General features: G+C 57.5%; 2 protein-coding genes across 8 annotated transcripts in view; both read right to left on the reverse strand.

The window, feature by feature from the left end:
• Pdgfa (platelet-derived growth factor alpha polypeptide) overlaps positions 1–1529 on the reverse strand; it is an 18356-nt gene extending 16827 nt beyond the window's left edge. Inside the window, exon 1 of one of the 6 annotated variants that reach the window (XM_013521277.1) lies at positions 671–1320. In XM_013521277.1, coding sequence (XP_013376731.1) covers positions 671–793 — 123 coding nt within the window. In that variant the 5' untranslated portion in view covers positions 794–1320. Of the gene's footprint in view, positions 1–227; positions 548–670 lie in introns of those variants that run through there. The other 5 variants (XM_013521281.1, XM_013521278.1, XM_005397776.2 and 2 more) reach the window with 5 other exon arrangements.
• Positions 1530–12663: 11134 nt separating this feature from the next.
• The window catches only part of Prkar1b (protein kinase, cAMP-dependent, regulatory, type I, beta), a 121986-nt gene continuing 119008 nt past the window's right edge, over positions 12664–15641 (reverse strand). For both annotated transcript variants that reach the window (XM_005397779.1, XM_005397778.2), the window contains exons 10-11: positions 14481–14562; positions 12664–13942 (exon numbers count right to left, since the gene is read on the reverse strand). In XM_005397779.1, coding sequence (XP_005397836.1) covers positions 13770–13942; positions 14481–14562 — 255 coding nt within the window. In that variant the 3' untranslated portion in view covers positions 12664–13769. The remainder of the gene's footprint in view (positions 13943–14480; positions 14563–15641) is intronic.

The following is a 15641-nucleotide window of genomic DNA, read 5'->3' on the forward strand; positions in this document are numbered from 1 at the left end:
CCGCGCGGGCCTGAGGGCGGGCGCAGGGCCGAGCCGGAGCTGGAGCCGGCGCCGCCGCCGCGGGGAAAGGAGGAGGTGGAGGCTCTGGCAGGCCCGACTCGATGGAGTTGTAGGGCTCCGCAGGACGCGCGTGTGGAGCCCGCGGGCGGCGGGGAGGGGGTTATAGCGCCGCCGCCGCGCCCCGCCCCCGCCCCCGCCTCCCTCGGATTCCGGGCCCGGACCCGCACCTCGGAAGCCTGAGGGGGTCGTGCAGACTGGGCCGGGCCCGGCTACGGCCGCCGCTGCAGTGACCACACACGCGCTCACACGGGCAGCGAGATCCATCAGAGCCCCGCGCCGGGGCTCTTCGCGCGCCCCTCCCTCGAGCTTGCCCACCCTCCAGTGCCAGCTGCAATTCTGCGGCACCGGGCGGGGAGGGGAGGAGGCCGCCGCAGAAGCGCTGCCGCCGGCGGTTCGCCTCTCTCGGGCCTCGGCGGCAGCAGAGGGCAGCGCCCAAGGCCGCTGCGCCAAAAAGGGCATGAGAGCTGGCCTGGCCCCCGCCCGGCGCTGCGCTTGGGCGCGTTCCACCGCTGGGTCCCAGGGCCCCTGCCTTCCCCTCTCCATAAAAGGAGGGGGGGTGAGTCTCTGGGGAGAGGTGGGGCCGGTTTAGGGGCGAGTCTGGGGCACTCACCTGGCGGCTGCCACGCGCCCCCGCCCAAGATCCGAAGCCTGGGGCACCTGCTTGAGGAGCCTCCACCACATTTCGAGGTGGGAAGAAACCCAGATCCGAGAGGGGGGCTGCAGCCTGCCTCATCCCCACCCTGAGGCCCTGTGCCAAGTACCCACTCCCTCGCGAGAAGCCAGGCCACTTCCTGAGCCGGGAACTGGGGCTGGACGGAACGAAGAGAAAAGAGAGGCTACTGAGCAACCCCTGGGTTCTGCGTCGGAATCCGGGTGCACAGAGCGCCACCTCCGGCCAAGGCGCAGCACCGAGCGCGTTGCGGGGAGCAAGGCACAGACCCGGTTCGGACCGCGGCTGGACGGTTCGCTCTCCTTTCTCAAAAAAGGGCGCGCGTGGATTACACCCGCCTAGACAGGTGGGAATGCAACCCGACGGCTAGCCGAGGTGCTCTCCTTCAAGGGGGCATGCTGCCGGTTGTATAGGGGGGTGTCTTGTGGACCCCAAAGCTAGACCTTGTGCCCTGGACACTAGGAGACACCTGATGGGAGGGGAGCCGAGGATTCCGCCCACACAGGCATCACTTCCCTCCTGTGGATTAACACCGCCTCCCCCCCTCGCGCCACGGCCGCCCACCCTCCGGACAAAGCCGCAGCCCTGCGAGGGCCTTTCATCCCTAGCGCGGTGGACTCCTGCATTTCAAAGGCAGAGTAGGGAGGGCGCTCCGGGGGCGTTCGCCAGCCCTCAAATATCTGGGGGCGGGTCCTCCCCTACTGCTCCCGGAGTTCCCGTGTCTACACTCAGTTCCACAGGCCTCCGCATGCCCGCAGTCTCCTACTCCCCGTCCCCGCCGCGACCCCTCGGATGGTCAGGAAGGAGGACCACGCAGAGCAGGGGAAACTTGGAAAGGTGGAGAAGCACCTGAAAGCCCGGTCGTCTGTCCGGGTGGAGCCTCCTGCTTCTCCGGAGGGGCTTTCTGGAAGGCGACCCTGGGTGGAGCCCTCACCTTCTTATCCCGGGAGTTGCGCGCGTCGTGACCCGCTCGGCCTTGGGCTCCTCGCGGGCAGAGGGGACGCGAGGACACCTCCTTGGGGTTCAAGGACCCCGAGTGACAGCGGGCGTGGGAATCTGGGAGGAAGGTCGCGTTGCATTGCGGACAAGATACCGCGTCCTCCCGGCCCTAACCCCCGCATGGAGCTGCGGGTTCCTGGGACCCCGCCTGTACTCTGCTTCGCTCTGCCCACCTTACCCGCCTGGCGCTATAGGGGAGCCCAGCTGGAATTCAAGGCGAGCAGGGAAGATCCGGGGAGGCAGAAAGGGGCGCCCTGGGCAGGAGCCCGGGCGCATCACCCCGGGACGCGGGAGCTGCGGGGCGCGAGTGGCAGGCATCTCTTGAATCGCCAGCAGCTATTAAAAATAAAACAGCGACCCGTCGCCATGGCGACAACAGCGACCGCAGGAGAGTGGTGAGAACTTGGGCAGCCGCGAGACAGACGCGGGGGGGGGGGGGGGGGGGGGGGGGGGCGGGCGGGGGGCGCACGCGCCCTCGGGCTCCCGGGCGCTCTGCTTGAGACAAGGACAGGGACTCGATCTCCCAAAGCGCCCCTCCCCCAGGGTCAGGAAAAAGTGAACCCCTAGACACCGTTTTCTGGAAACTGGAAATACAGATTTGGTAGGACTGCCTTCTCCAAGAGGCCACAGGCCTGGATGAGTACCTCGCCTCGTGGGCCTCTCCCCCCTGCCCCTCCCTCCAGTCAAACTCCAGACCTCTTATTTCAGCCCCTGTTAGGGAGACAATGTGAGGAAGAATGTTCAGGTTTGGAGCCGCGAAGGGAGAAGTGCGACCCGAGCCAGCCGGCCGAGCGGAGTCGCGCGTGCGGGATCCCGCAGCACCTGTCCTGCCCTACGCGTCGTGATCCCAGCGGGCGGAAGGGATCACATGCTTCCTTCTGGCTGGGAGTCGAGTTTCACTTCCAGCCGCTATTAGGCGGTTCACACGGTTCACTGCAAACATTTGATAATGAGGCTAAATATACTTTGAGTCGGAGGAGGCGTGGGCGCCGCTGCCCGAGCGCGTGGGCGCGGCACTCCAGGCTCCGCGGGGCATCCCCGCCCAGGCCTTGGCTCTACGGGTTAGGCTCGGAGGCTGACTGCTGGCTGATGTCGGAGAAATCGCGCCCATGCGCTGCCAGCGGAAAAAGTTCGGCCCTACTAACGGGCGCGCGTCCGGGAGACTGTGGGCGCCAGAGGTCAGCCAGAGGGCCCCAGGCGGAAAGAGCGGGCGCAGCGAAGAGCTCCGGGCGGCGGGTACTGGTAGGAGAGAAGGTGCACCTGGCGGCAGAGAGTCCGGTCGCCCCCGGGGCCCGCGCTTCCGGCCAACTTCGGGCTCCCGTGCACGCCCTGACCTGACCGCGGGCCCATAATTAAGGTGTCAGGTGCAACAAGTGGGCTGAAAGAGGGCCCAGGCATCCGCGGTGCCTCACCGGTGTCTGCATCTTGCAGGTCCCCCAGACACTACCAGGACCCCAGAAAGAGGATCAGCCTTTCCTCCAGAACCCAATGCTTTGTTCATATATAGCCCCTCTTCACCTTAAAACCAACCCCAACCCATCCCCACTCTGCACGGCCAGTGCCCTTTCCATGACTTGGCACTAGTACGTGCTCAATTACTGGGGTTGTTGTTATTTTAGTAGTAGTAACTGATGCTTGCTGTGCACCTGGGTTGTGCCAGGCTGGTGCCAAGCTCTTTCCCTGCACAAGTTCATTTCACACCTATTTAGCAAACCTAAAACATACATTGAGACCCATTTGCAGACTTGTAAGACTCCCACCCCAGGATCTTCCATGAATACCAAAATTGGAATTGCTGGTGTGACCAGGTAACTGCATTGTAACTAGGGCTTATGGCCAGGACTCTGAAGGCAGATATTGTCTCCTAGCAGTGGGGCTGACCCAGCAGAGCCCATCCCAAGGTAGGGTGGGGCACAGGAGGGATATCCAAGTTCTCTCTTGACCTTGGCCTCATTGTTATGATTTGTCCCTAGCCTGCCCTAAACTCAGTTTCTTCATCTGGAAAATGGGGGACTAATAGCTGTCACCCTGCACAGAGATGTCCATGGCAGCCCAGCTTCTCTGTCCCAGGAGAAGCCCTGGCACACACCTAGAGGCCTGGGACCCTTGCCAGTGTGACTGACACTGGGCTGCTATTCAGGTAAGGCCAGCTGGGTGTTGAATCCAGGCTAAGGCCCCAGTGCCAGAGCAGATTTCAGGACAATTTGTAGTGACGAAATATCATCCCTTTATCTCTGGGCAAGGCTTTCTTAGTTCTGCACAATTAATCCAGAAGCAGCTCAGCCATGTGGGCCAGCTCCTTGAAGATCAAACGTGCCTGTGTGCAAGCGTTAATTAAGTCATTATCTCAGGCCCCGAGGCTAAGGATCAGGCCTTTCCAGTTCAGGCTCCCCAGAAGGGGAGATAAGCTGCCAGCAGGGTGGGAAGGCACTCTCCATGTTGTTTTTCACTCCCTATTAAGTATTTTTATTTTCTCCTTTAAATACACAAGCACAAATGAAGTCTAAAACAGCACACAAGCGTGTAATCATCTTGTGAATATTTTTTGAATGAAAGGCCTATGTGGTGGATTGACAACTGTTGGTCAACTTGTAATACCCAGCTGACCTGAATCAGCGGTGCTGAGTGTGAAGGGCCCACCTGAGGATTGTTGCCAGCAACATAAAAAGGAGAAGTGGAGAGGAAGAAAGGGGGCTGTTGGTTCTCCTGGAGGAGCTTATCATGCTGGCTTTCCTGATATGAACTCCGCTATTCTCATATGGAGGAGCTCTGGACCTTATTGTCATTGAGAATGGCTGCAGTTCACTTTGGGGGAGCTCTGGTCCTTACTTTGAACATAGCTTCCTGGTTCCACAGGGAGAAGACAGTGTGTTGTTCAGTCTCCTGGAGAAGCTTGCCGAGCTGGCTTTCCTGATATGAACTTGGTTGTTGTCATCATCGGAGGAACTCAGGACTTTGTTGCCACTGAGGATGGCTGTGGTACTTTTCAGGGGAGCTCTGGTTCTTACGTTGAGCATCACTTCCTGGCTCCAGTGCAGATCCTGCAGCCTTCTGACACAGATCCTTCATCCCGCTGGCGCAGACTTTCTAGCTTCCACCACTAACTTTTGGGCCTTCCCAGTGCTGATTCGTGAAACAGACTTGCATGAAACATTGCCGTGGGCTCTAGGCCTCCAGTTGGACTTATGAGGAGCACTGTCATGGACTCTAGGTCTTCAGCTGGACTCATGCAGGACATTGCCATGGGATCGAGGCCCTCAACTAAATTCTTTGGGTCTAGTGTGTGGACAGATTTCCTGCACTCTTTTGTATTTGACTCTTTGGGTGACTACTATAAAATAATCCTATAAATTATGTGTCCTGTATTAAATTGTTTCTCTTGCAAACCCTGACTACAACAGCCTATGTTAAGGAACACTTGGTGGCTTCACCAATAAAGTTGCCTCTCCAGGGCAGGAGCACCAGCTGGGTATATCATCAGGCTTTTTAATAGCTGGTCAGAATACAGACTTTAGTTTAGTGCAAAAGTAGAGAATAAAATTTCTCATTAGTAGTTTTTATGCTAATTACAGGTTGAAATGACATTTTGGTTATATTAAGTTAAATAAACAAGCCGGGCTTGGTGGAGCATGCCTGTAATCCCAGCACTCAGTGAGGCTGAGGCAGGAGTATCATTGCAAGTTCGAGAACAGCCGAGGCCACAAAGTGAGCTCAAGGCCAGCATGAACTGCATAGCAAGACGCTGTCTCAAAAAGACAGAAAAAAAAAAAAAGATTAAGCAATAAGATTACAGTTCATTTCATTTGCTATTATTTTGTACATTTATTTAGTTATTTATTTACTTTGATGGTACTAGAAATTGAACCCAGAGAGCACTAAGCTATATCCCAATCCCTTTTTAAGTTTTTATTTTGAGATAGAGTCTCCCTAAGTTGCCTAGGCTGGCCTTGAACTTGTGATCCTTCAGCTTCAGCCTCCTAAATAACTGGGATTACAGGTGCAAACCACCACCCAGATCCTAAAACATTTAAAATGACATGTAGCTCACATGGTCTTTCTATAGGACAGTGCTAGTTTTAACACCTAGATGCATAGCTGCACAGTAAAGCCAACCAAGCTAGGGCACCAGGAGACAGCGATCTCTGGAAACCTCAGGTGGGAATTATCGTACAAGCCACCTGCCCTGCCTACATGGCCCTGCCCTCCCCATCCTCAGCCCTGTGTGACCTCAGCAAGCTTCTTGGCCTCTCAGAAGCTCAGCTTCCTCCTCTGGGTGACAGCCACATTCATGCAACAGATATGTGCTCTGCACTGGGCTAAGCATAGGTCACAACATAGCAATAGACCTTCACAGAGCACATAGTTTCCAGGAAACAATGGGCTGAATGACAAGTGTGTGCCATTTCCGGTGGCTTGAAAGTGAGGCACAGAAAAGGAGCCTGTTTGGGAAGATCTAGGCCACATATTCTAGGCAGAGTAGAAACAGCAAGTGCAAAAGCCCTGAGACAGGAACCAGTGTGGTGAAAGGGGGTGGTACCATAGGAAGCCATGAGCTGGAGATGCTGGGCTGTGAGACAGATCTCAGGGTCCTTGAGACCAAAGCGTGGTTTTATGGGTGAAGCCACTGAAGGGCTTTCCGCAGGGAACACAGTGTAGCTATGTGTCAAGATTCCTGCACACTCACAAAAGGCAAGGGCACCCTGGCTCAAAATCCACCACACAGTTGCAGTCAGTGCTGGCATCAGTGCTGCATGCTGGTGCTGGGTGGGCACTGCTCCCCAGCCGGGCTGCTTCCTCACAGCAAAGCTGAGCCCCTTTCAGGCTAGCCTTTGATGCCACACGATGTCACGGCCACCTTAGATGATCAGGCTAGCTGTGCCAAGCCCAGCTGGCCTCCAGGGCAGGGGATGGGGACCCTACCAGGACAGAGGAGCAGCCAGAGCTGTGAAGGACCCCTGTGCTTATTCCTGGAAAAAGGACCATGGGAGGCCAAAGGCAGCTGCAGGGAGCCCGGGCCCTTTGAGTCCCTGTGAAGATACAGCTGGAGCCCCATGTTCTTAGCACTCACCCCTTCTGATGGTATGAACTCTCACTCAGGGACCTATGCCAGCCACCAGGCTGAGGTCACAGTATGGGTGGGAGGAGCTTCACCCCTCTCCAGGTCTGGCCCTTCAGGCAGTGAGAGGACAGAGAACTAGACTTAAACCCACTGAGCCCACTCTCTGCAGATTGGCAAGTGTTTCCTGCAAGGGGCCATCCAGGTTACCCAGGGGTGTATCCTTCTTCTCTGGGAGCTTGTTCCCTGTCCTGTGGTCAGGGGTTCAACAGAGCCTGGACCAGCTCAGAATCTGCCCCATCCCATGTCACCTGGGCTGGTTCCTCCATGGACAGGAAGAGTCCCACAGGTAATCTCACACCCCACCCTGTCCACCGGGATGGGGGAACTCCCAGCATCCCTGTAGCAGCGACCTCCCGAAGGGACAGTGCAACTCCAGCCCTGAGGACACTACTGTTGCCTGCCAAGTGCAGGCCCTGAGAGCACTGTAGAACACTGACCTCCCGGGTGCAAAAGGGCTGGGGAGGGACAGCTCCACCCCACACTGTGCTTCACCTCTCTGAGCCTCTGAGGCCTCAAAGATAAGGGGCTGCTCGTTAGGGTGGTTTGAGGCAACATGGATGACAAGATCAGCACTGAGCCCGGCCTGTGGGCAAACACAGGCTGGTTACAGGGGCCCACCACGGGGATAGATGAGGTACCTGGCATACCATGTGACAGAAGCCCTGGGCAGGTACCATCAAGGTGGCCCCGGCCATCACAGGCTACCTCTGTAGGACTGGATAACACCAGCCGCCGGTGACCCTCTAGAGCAGTGCATCAGCCCTCAAGTCCTCAAGTGCCACCAAGGTCATAGCTACCCCTTGCCCTGGGAAACCCAAGACACAACACGGCAAACTGGTACATGCGGTCGGCTGATGGTGACATTTTGCACACGGTGGCCAGAGCCGGCCCCTTTCCACCCCCAGCTATGGCAGTGCCCTAAGTGCACTCACTCAGCAACCATGAAACTTCCCCTCCAGAAGGTAGAAACAGCTGTAAAACACAGAAAAAAGGTCTAGCCTGCTACGCAATAGTTTTCCTGTCTCAGCTTTTGCTTTCAGCTTCAGGAAATGGAAACTCATCCTAGCCTGCTTCTACAAGGAGGACCCTCATGAGGAAGCCCAGAGATCGGGCTTGTGGAGAGGCCCAGTCAAGGGTCATGTCCTCCCCATGAGGTCTTCTTGCACTCACTCACAGTGATAAGATGACTGCCAGCAGGCCTCTTGCAGCTTATCCTGCACCTGTGGCTGGTCCTCCCTGCTCCTAGACACTGGCTGCTCCTTCCCCGGCTCCTCCTTGTCACTCTGGGTCCGTGCCACGCGCACGATTCTGCCTCCTCTCTGGAGCCCAAGACCCCAGCTGGCTGCTGAGCACTTCTGCCCAGGTGCTGTGCAGACAAAGCCACCTTCATGCAGCCCAGGCAGCCACCTGCTGCTTCACAGGTGCTCTCAGTGATGCTGCTGAAGGAGCTGTGTCCGGGAACTGTCCTCCGAGCCTGTTCCCTCCCACCCCTGAGGCTCTCAAGGGCCTCAGAGGCCTGCAGCCAGGGCATGGCCGGCCCTGTGTGGGCTCCAGCAGGTATACGCTGAGCTGTGCGGGGCAGGAGCAGAGAGGCCCAGCTCAGCCACTGCCCCTGCCCGGTTAAGTTGCCCCCGGAACACACTGATCCAGGGCCAAGAGGAATCTGACAAGAACCTTCCAGAGGAGGCTAAAAGTGGCCAGGCCCCTCTCCCCAGGGCAGGAATCTTCCCCTCCAGCCTGCCCCACCCTTCCCATCTCCCTCTTGGGGGAGCCAATCCAGGGACCTTCCCCACTTCACATCAGCGTCACTCCTCTGGAATGCACTTTCCATTCTCCTCCCCCTCTCCCCTCCGGTTCCCTCCCTCTCTTCCTCCTCCCTTCCCTTTCCCTCCTCTCCCCTTCCCCCCCTTTCCCCACCTGATCCAGCCAGGCCAGACCCCAGAACCTGGTACGCCTGGCACCTCCTGTCCCCACCCCCCACCCCAGGTGGAGAGGAGGCAGGTGGAGAGGAGGGAGGCAGATTTCCAGGAGACTCTCACCCCCAGGCCCGCACCATACCCTCAGCTGCCTAGAGGAGACAGGCTTGCTTAGGCCACAGGGCCAGAGGGCACCCGCTGCAGCATTCTCGTGTCCTCTCTTGTCCGGGCTCCTGCCCCTGGAGACCTCCCTAAAGGCAAGGACAGCAGGACTGAGGGTCCCTCCTGCTGTCTTTCACAGAGATTCCTTCAGAGGGTGAATTCTGTGGCCCTAGGCCCCCTCCTTGGCAGTGAGTGTGGCCAGAGGCCCTTGAAGTGGCCAGAGTCCCGCGGGGCTGGGTTCCCCTTCCCTGCACCCACCTGGCCTCAGGTGGGTTCCTGGGATGAGTCAGCAACAGAAATGCCCTGGACAGCCCTGGACCACAGCTGCCCCTCCAAAACGAAGCAAGCCCTGCCTGCTCCTCACCCTGACTCCCTCCAGGGTCCTCTACCTACATACCCATAGCCTGCACACCCTATTCCTGACCCCTGCCTCACCCAGCACAGCCCAGTGCATCTCACTTGGGCTTGAGACACTCAAGGTAGTCCCTGGCTTCCTTCCTGCCCCAGGACCATCCCTGGCTGAGCTCCCTAGATCCCCAGTGTTTTTTCACACACCTCTGGGGCTGCATCTTGTCCTGCTGCCCCATTAGAACAGGAGGCTCCCTGAGGACAGGGCTGTCACCCTACCTGTGACCCAGATCCTGAGGCCCAGACTCCATGGCCGATGGAGGTGGCACCTGCTCAACTTCTGCCACCAGCCTGTGTGTCCCATTAACCCCACACTCCATTCCCAGCCTGGAGGAAGAGGTGAGGGTGAATGGCCCCAGGGACAGCCCCTACAGGCCCAGGTCACAGGGCAGAGGAGAGCAGACTGGCCATGGCCACTCACCCAACACTGCCTCTGCCAAGCCCCAGGACTCCCCAGGGGGATTCCCAGGAAGTTTGGCCAACCTGAGGAGGAACCTGGCCAGGCCCCATGGGTGGTGGCAGGGCCCATAAACAAGCTTTTATAGCTCAGGACAGGCAGGGCAGGCCCAGCTAGTGAGGAATGCCCAGGCCCAGCTCCCTGGAGGCTTCTGTGCCCTGTGCCCATGAACACCCCTCTGAGACCAGCATCTTCTTTTATACAATGGCCTTGCAATGGATTTGGTGGGTAGATTCGTGGGACAGAGCCTTAGAGCACCAGGCACTATTACAGGTGTGGTGCTGCTCTGTGCAGCTAAGTAGACAGAGGATACCACCTCCCTGGGGGTGAGCTGGGAGGGACAAGGGGACAGCAAGGTCACCCTAGTCCCTCTGCCCAGCAGCTCCCTGAGGGACTATTGAAGGACTGAAGGAGTGAGTAGGTGGGTGGGGACCAGAGAGGTGTCATCTCACCTTCAAGGACATCAGGGCCACCTTTGTGGACACCTCACCCTAGAGCCCCCCACCCAAACGGGCCAATCACCCCCTCTCATTATGAAGACATCCTGCCTGGTCCCGGGTCACACTGTGGGAGACTGGGCACAGGTGGCAGCAGGACCCATCTCTCCCTAACGGGACACTCTGCTGCATGCCACAAAGAGGGCACAGCCACACCCAGGTGGCCAAGGACCAAGTAGCACCCGGGCACCCTCGCTGAGGATTTACGGGCCTGGGACTCAGTGCAGGGGAAGGAGGTGAGGGTAGCGCAGCCCCCCAGACAAGAGGACCACTATGCTGAGCCATGGGCTCCCGAGCGTACACATCTGGGGAAAGCTCTGGTCATTATGGGTCTTTATGTCTGACAGCAGCTCTAAGTCTGAGCTTCCTCTGGTCAGATCCTCGCTAAGCATGCTATGAACACACTCTCACTTCACATTAAAACCTAACCTCAAGAGGTAAAAAGAATCAAGATGTGTTATGCACATGTACCAACCCCCCGCAATGAACGTAATCATATACTGCAAATTTATACTAATAAAATGTTTAAAAACGTAAAAATGAGGCAACTATTCCCATTCCTGTTTTATATACAAGACCATCAAGGTTCAGAGAAGGTAAGGAACTTGCCTGCTGCTACACAGCTAGGAAGAACAAGGATCAGAGCTTGAGGCAAGGTAGGTTGAGTTTATAATCCTGCACTGCAAGCAGCATACCTCAGGCTGGCCTTGCAGGGGCTGTGGATGGCAAGTCAGCTATCGCCAGGCTCCCTGCCAGACGCGTTCCTGAAACACACCAGCCAGATTTCCCCAAAGAAATCCACCAGGAGGTGGGTGAGGGGGGCTGGTTGTGTAAACTGTAAGGGAAGTCTCTGGTGCGATGACACACAGCTCTGTCCTAGGAGGAGGCTGATCCCAGAGCACCCTGCTGCTGGGACCAAAATCAGGAGATGGTGTCTAAGGGAAACAACCCAGTGATCTTCCACCTGGCAGATTTAAAACTCCACTGTGCACATGCTGAGTTGGTTGCATGCAGAGTTCTGAGGGCCCTGGGACCCCACAGCACACGTGGCTTCTGTCCATAGGTGCAGAGTGGGAGACTAAGGACCTTGGACCCTTTGCGGGTACAAGTCAGAACCAGACTAAATGACCTTCAAGGGGGGGGTGTCCTCTGATCAGTGGGACACGGAAGTGGACAGCGCAGTCAGACTCCCGCTTCCTAATTTAGTCACATCCCAGGAGGCAAGACTGGGATGAGGGAGGTCAGCTTGGTGGGGGACCCTGGGCAGGGCAGAAGTGCTCGGAACTCAGAGAAGGCCAGATCTCTGAGGGCTGGGCATAGCAGCCTGGGATGGTCATGACGGCAGTTGCAGCACCCCGTCTCAAGATGAGAGAACCCCCAGCCCAGGTCCACCTTGCTGCCCAGCATGGCAGCGAGGGCCAGGAGGGAATTGCCCAGCCTCGGTGTGAGTCACCACGGTCCGGCTGATTCACTGATCCGGGGGAGGTGAGACTGAACTGTCCACTGTCTGGAGGCCCTGGCCAAGGTCATCATCCTGGCTGGCTCTGTGGTGGGCCCTGCCCAGCTGCTTCCAGCCAGCGATGATCTCATCTTACCACCCAGCTTGGCTGGTTGTCACGCCCATTTACAGATGGGGAAGCTGAGGCTGAGATCCAGGCTGGAAGCCACATAAGCAGTGCTGGAGACAGAGCTGGGGTAAGCTTGGCCAAGCCACTGTGCCTGGAGGGGCCAGAGAAGAGGGAGCCCATGGGCACTGCCCACTTGTGGACCCAGTGGAGCATCAGTCCTCTTCAGTCCCTTGGCTGAAATGAACTCTGGGGAGCTGAAACTCAGCTGCAAAGGGGTTCAGAACCTCAGGAGTAGGAGGACCCATGAGCTCATGGGAGTTCCCAAAGGAATGAAGGCAGAGCAGCCCTTGGTCCCCTGGCCAGCCAGGAGCAAAGGCCAGAGTAGCAAGGAGGCAGGCAGTGTGCCCAGGCCAAGTCCCAGTCTCCTCGCCTCACCTACAGAGATCCGACCAATGGCCCCAGCCAGCCAGGGGGCCCAAGCTGCACCCCTCTCTGATGGCCCTGAGCAAACCTCTTCCCCTGAGCGCCACAGTTTCCCCTTCTGTCCCTTCCATGAACAACAGCATGGCCTCCTACCTGGTCTGCAGGGTGGCCACAGGGCGGACAGGGGCTGGAGCAGGCATGAGGAGCCAGTGTTCTGCAGGGAGAGGTTTCCATCTGTGATGGCCGTGGTGACGCAGACAATGTCCCTGAGCTTTACATTTAAGAGTAGCTAAAATGATAAATTTTGTGTTATGTGCATTTTACCACAATAAAAAAAAAAAAAGGAAAGAAAACCCTCTTTAGGAAAGATTTCAGACCAAGAGCTCCAGGCCAGGGAGCAGTTCTTCACTGCACATTTATTAGCTCATGCACACCAGGAGCGGCCGGGGGCAGTGCACAACCACAGAGTCCACGGGCGCAGGCGGGACGGGCAAGGGCGGGGGCTGGTCACTGGCAGGGTGGTCTCCTTAGCCACAGCAAGGACAGGATGGGAGGGCCCCTTGGGCTCTCAGTCTCTGTGCCATCGTGGGAATGAGACACAGCTAGGGGACAGGTCTGTGGATGCTTTGGGGTGGGCCAGGACTGGCTTCCCTTACATTTTCCCTCACGTCCCAGGTATGGAGGCCAGGTAAGGAACACGTGGTCTTCCTGGGCTGGGGCTCAGGTTGACGCAGGCATATCTATGGGGACCACTCAGAAGGGACCTTGATTCCTATAGCTTTATCCAGAATTCTCAGAAAGCCTAACTCTCCCTCCAGGTCCCCAAAAGGCCACTTGGCAGAGAAGAACCCTGACCCCAAGAAAAGGGACCCCAGTGCAGCACTCACCAGGCATTGTAAAGTCCCAAACTTAGTGGCTTCCTACCCATTCCAGTGAGGGTACTCAGACTCTGCCAACTGCCCCAGGTGCCAGGCAGTGTGTGGCCCACCCGGGGTGGCCTTTACAATCTCTGCCCAGGATAGCTCCTCCAACCTTTCATGCCCAGGTCACCATGTCAGGAGCCAGGGATCCAACCAGTGTCCCCTGGGGCCTGTGGGAGGAGGGGGAAGGCCTGGACCCTCTTTTTCTCAGCCTCCATCTTTGCCTCCAACCTGAATGTCCTTTTGGGGACATCCCATCTGATGAGATCTGTCCCACAAAGGGCCTAAGCCTGGAGAACCTGATACCATAGATCCCCTGAAGACTTGAAGGGGCTGGGGTGGTTCCAGACAAACCCTTGGGGCAAACAAGAAGGGCACTGGGGAGGGAAGCTGGCCTGTTGCCTCCTTGGTCTTGGGATATCTTGTTTTCTTGCCCTTTGTTTTTGAAATGCACAAGTTGATTACATATTCCACAAAGAGTCCAGAGGAAAGGGAGTCCATGCTGGGTCACCAGCCCCACCAGCCACCTCTTGAGACTCCCAGCCCAGACACATGGCAGGCGACGGCGGCTCAGACAGTGAGGGAGATGAAGCTGTTATAGCGCTGAATGTTTCTCTTGAGGATCTCAGAGCAGGGCCCCAGCACACGCTCGAAGCGTGGCCGGTCCAGCTTGACACACTTGAGGGGTCCCCGGGCCACCACGGTGGCTGCCCGAGGCCGGTTCAGCAGCAGAGCAATCTCCCCTGAGGATGAAGAGAGCATGGTCAGGGCTCTCAGAACCCACTTACCTAAGGGCCAATACCACCATGGGCACCAGGCAAATTTGAATTTCAAATACCGTACACAAAAAATTTTTAGTGTTAAGTATGTCCAGTCAAATATTTGATATGTATTTATATAAACTGTCAAAGCATGCATGATTATCTGAAATTCAGATTCAGCTAGGCACTGTCCTCCAGCCATAGGAACAGCAAGCACTAGCCCAGGTGTGCTCAGGACCTCCCCCAGGCTATAGGAATGCTGCCAGTGGGTGACCCCTATGTCCCTCCCTCCCCTGAGCCGGGCCTCCCCAAGGTCATGCCCTCTCAGCAGCCACAGGTGGGACCAGCTGATCCTGGGGTCCCAGGCCCTGGACTTCCATGTGAGGTGACATAGGCTGAGGCCCCTGTCATAACTGCTTCGTAGCTCAGCCCAATCCCCTGGAGCCTACCCCAGGCCTTCAGGGAGCTTCTGTGTAGCTGCTCATCCAGGACCCCAAAGAGAGAGAGGGACCCAACTCACCAAAGTAGTCAGATGGCCCCAGCCGGCCCACCTCCACATACTCCTCGTTGGGGGATCGGCGCTGGAGGACCGAGGCAGTGCCCTGCAGGAGGAAGGGAGTGAGTGTCGCCTGTGGGGGCTCATACTGAGGTCACCTGTAGAGGGCTCACCCCTGCCGGGCTCCTTTTTACTGTGTGACTCCAACACTTCACTCCTCTTGCCCCCTACACCTCCTCCTAGACACTGGACACAGATCTGAGTGACACGAGGTCTACGCACCTGCCCAGAGACCAGCCCGAGTCCTGTTTCCATGGAAATGCATGACAGCCCCTCCCCCCAAGCAACAGTCCTAAGGCACCCCATCTTCCCTTCCCTTCCTGAGGTGGCTGGTGAACCCCAGGATGGTCCCCAGGACCAGTGCTTGGTTAAAGCCGACCTTGGGTGGAAGCTCAAGGACAGGGAGCTGTAGGCAGGGAGGACGTGGTCTCAGGGTCATACACCCACCAGCAAGGTGGCCCCTCCTCACCCTGGAGCAAGGGAGCAGGGTCTGCAGACACCACCAGCTCAATGATTAACACAGAGGCTGTGGGCAGAATGCCACAGGCCCCACGGGATGCAGCATACATCACAGGCTCAGTGAGGGCAGCAAGGGCGGCAGGGCAGCAAGGGCGGCAGGGCAGCCAAGTCTCCCAGCCTCCATGTGCCCTTTGGCTGGGTTGGGAGCAAGGCCTGTCCTGGAATCTGGCCTGAGCTCTGGCCCCAGACCCACCTGGCTGCTGGTCACTTTGGAAAGCCATTTGTGTCAGGAGAGTTTCCTCATCTGCAGCCCGTAAGGCTCTGTGGAAGGTTCAGAGGGATTTCTAGCCAGCATGATGACTCATGCCTATAATACCAGTGCCCTGAGAAGCTGAGGCTGGAGGACTGCAAGTCTGAGTCCAGTCTGGGCAACTGAGTGACTTAGGCAGATCCTGTCTCAAAATAAAAAATTTTAAAAGGGCTGAGGATGTAGCGCAAAGCAAAGGCCCCACGTTCAGCTCCCGGGACCACCGAAAAAGAAAAGACAAGCTTTCCATGCTATCCCATGGGAACAGCGGCTTTTAACACTAAGCCTGGCCAACAGCATGGCCAGCCCAGTGAGGGTTGCTCGGATCCCTCCCTGAGCCTCTCACACACTCTAACCTG

The sequence above is a fragment of the Chinchilla lanigera genome, unplaced genomic scaffold (assembly GCF_000276665.1).
Source record: "Chinchilla lanigera isolate Chin_1 unplaced genomic scaffold, ChiLan1.0 scaffold00059, whole genome shotgun sequence".
Classification (NCBI taxonomy): domain Eukaryota; kingdom Metazoa; phylum Chordata; class Mammalia; order Rodentia; family Chinchillidae; genus Chinchilla; species Chinchilla lanigera.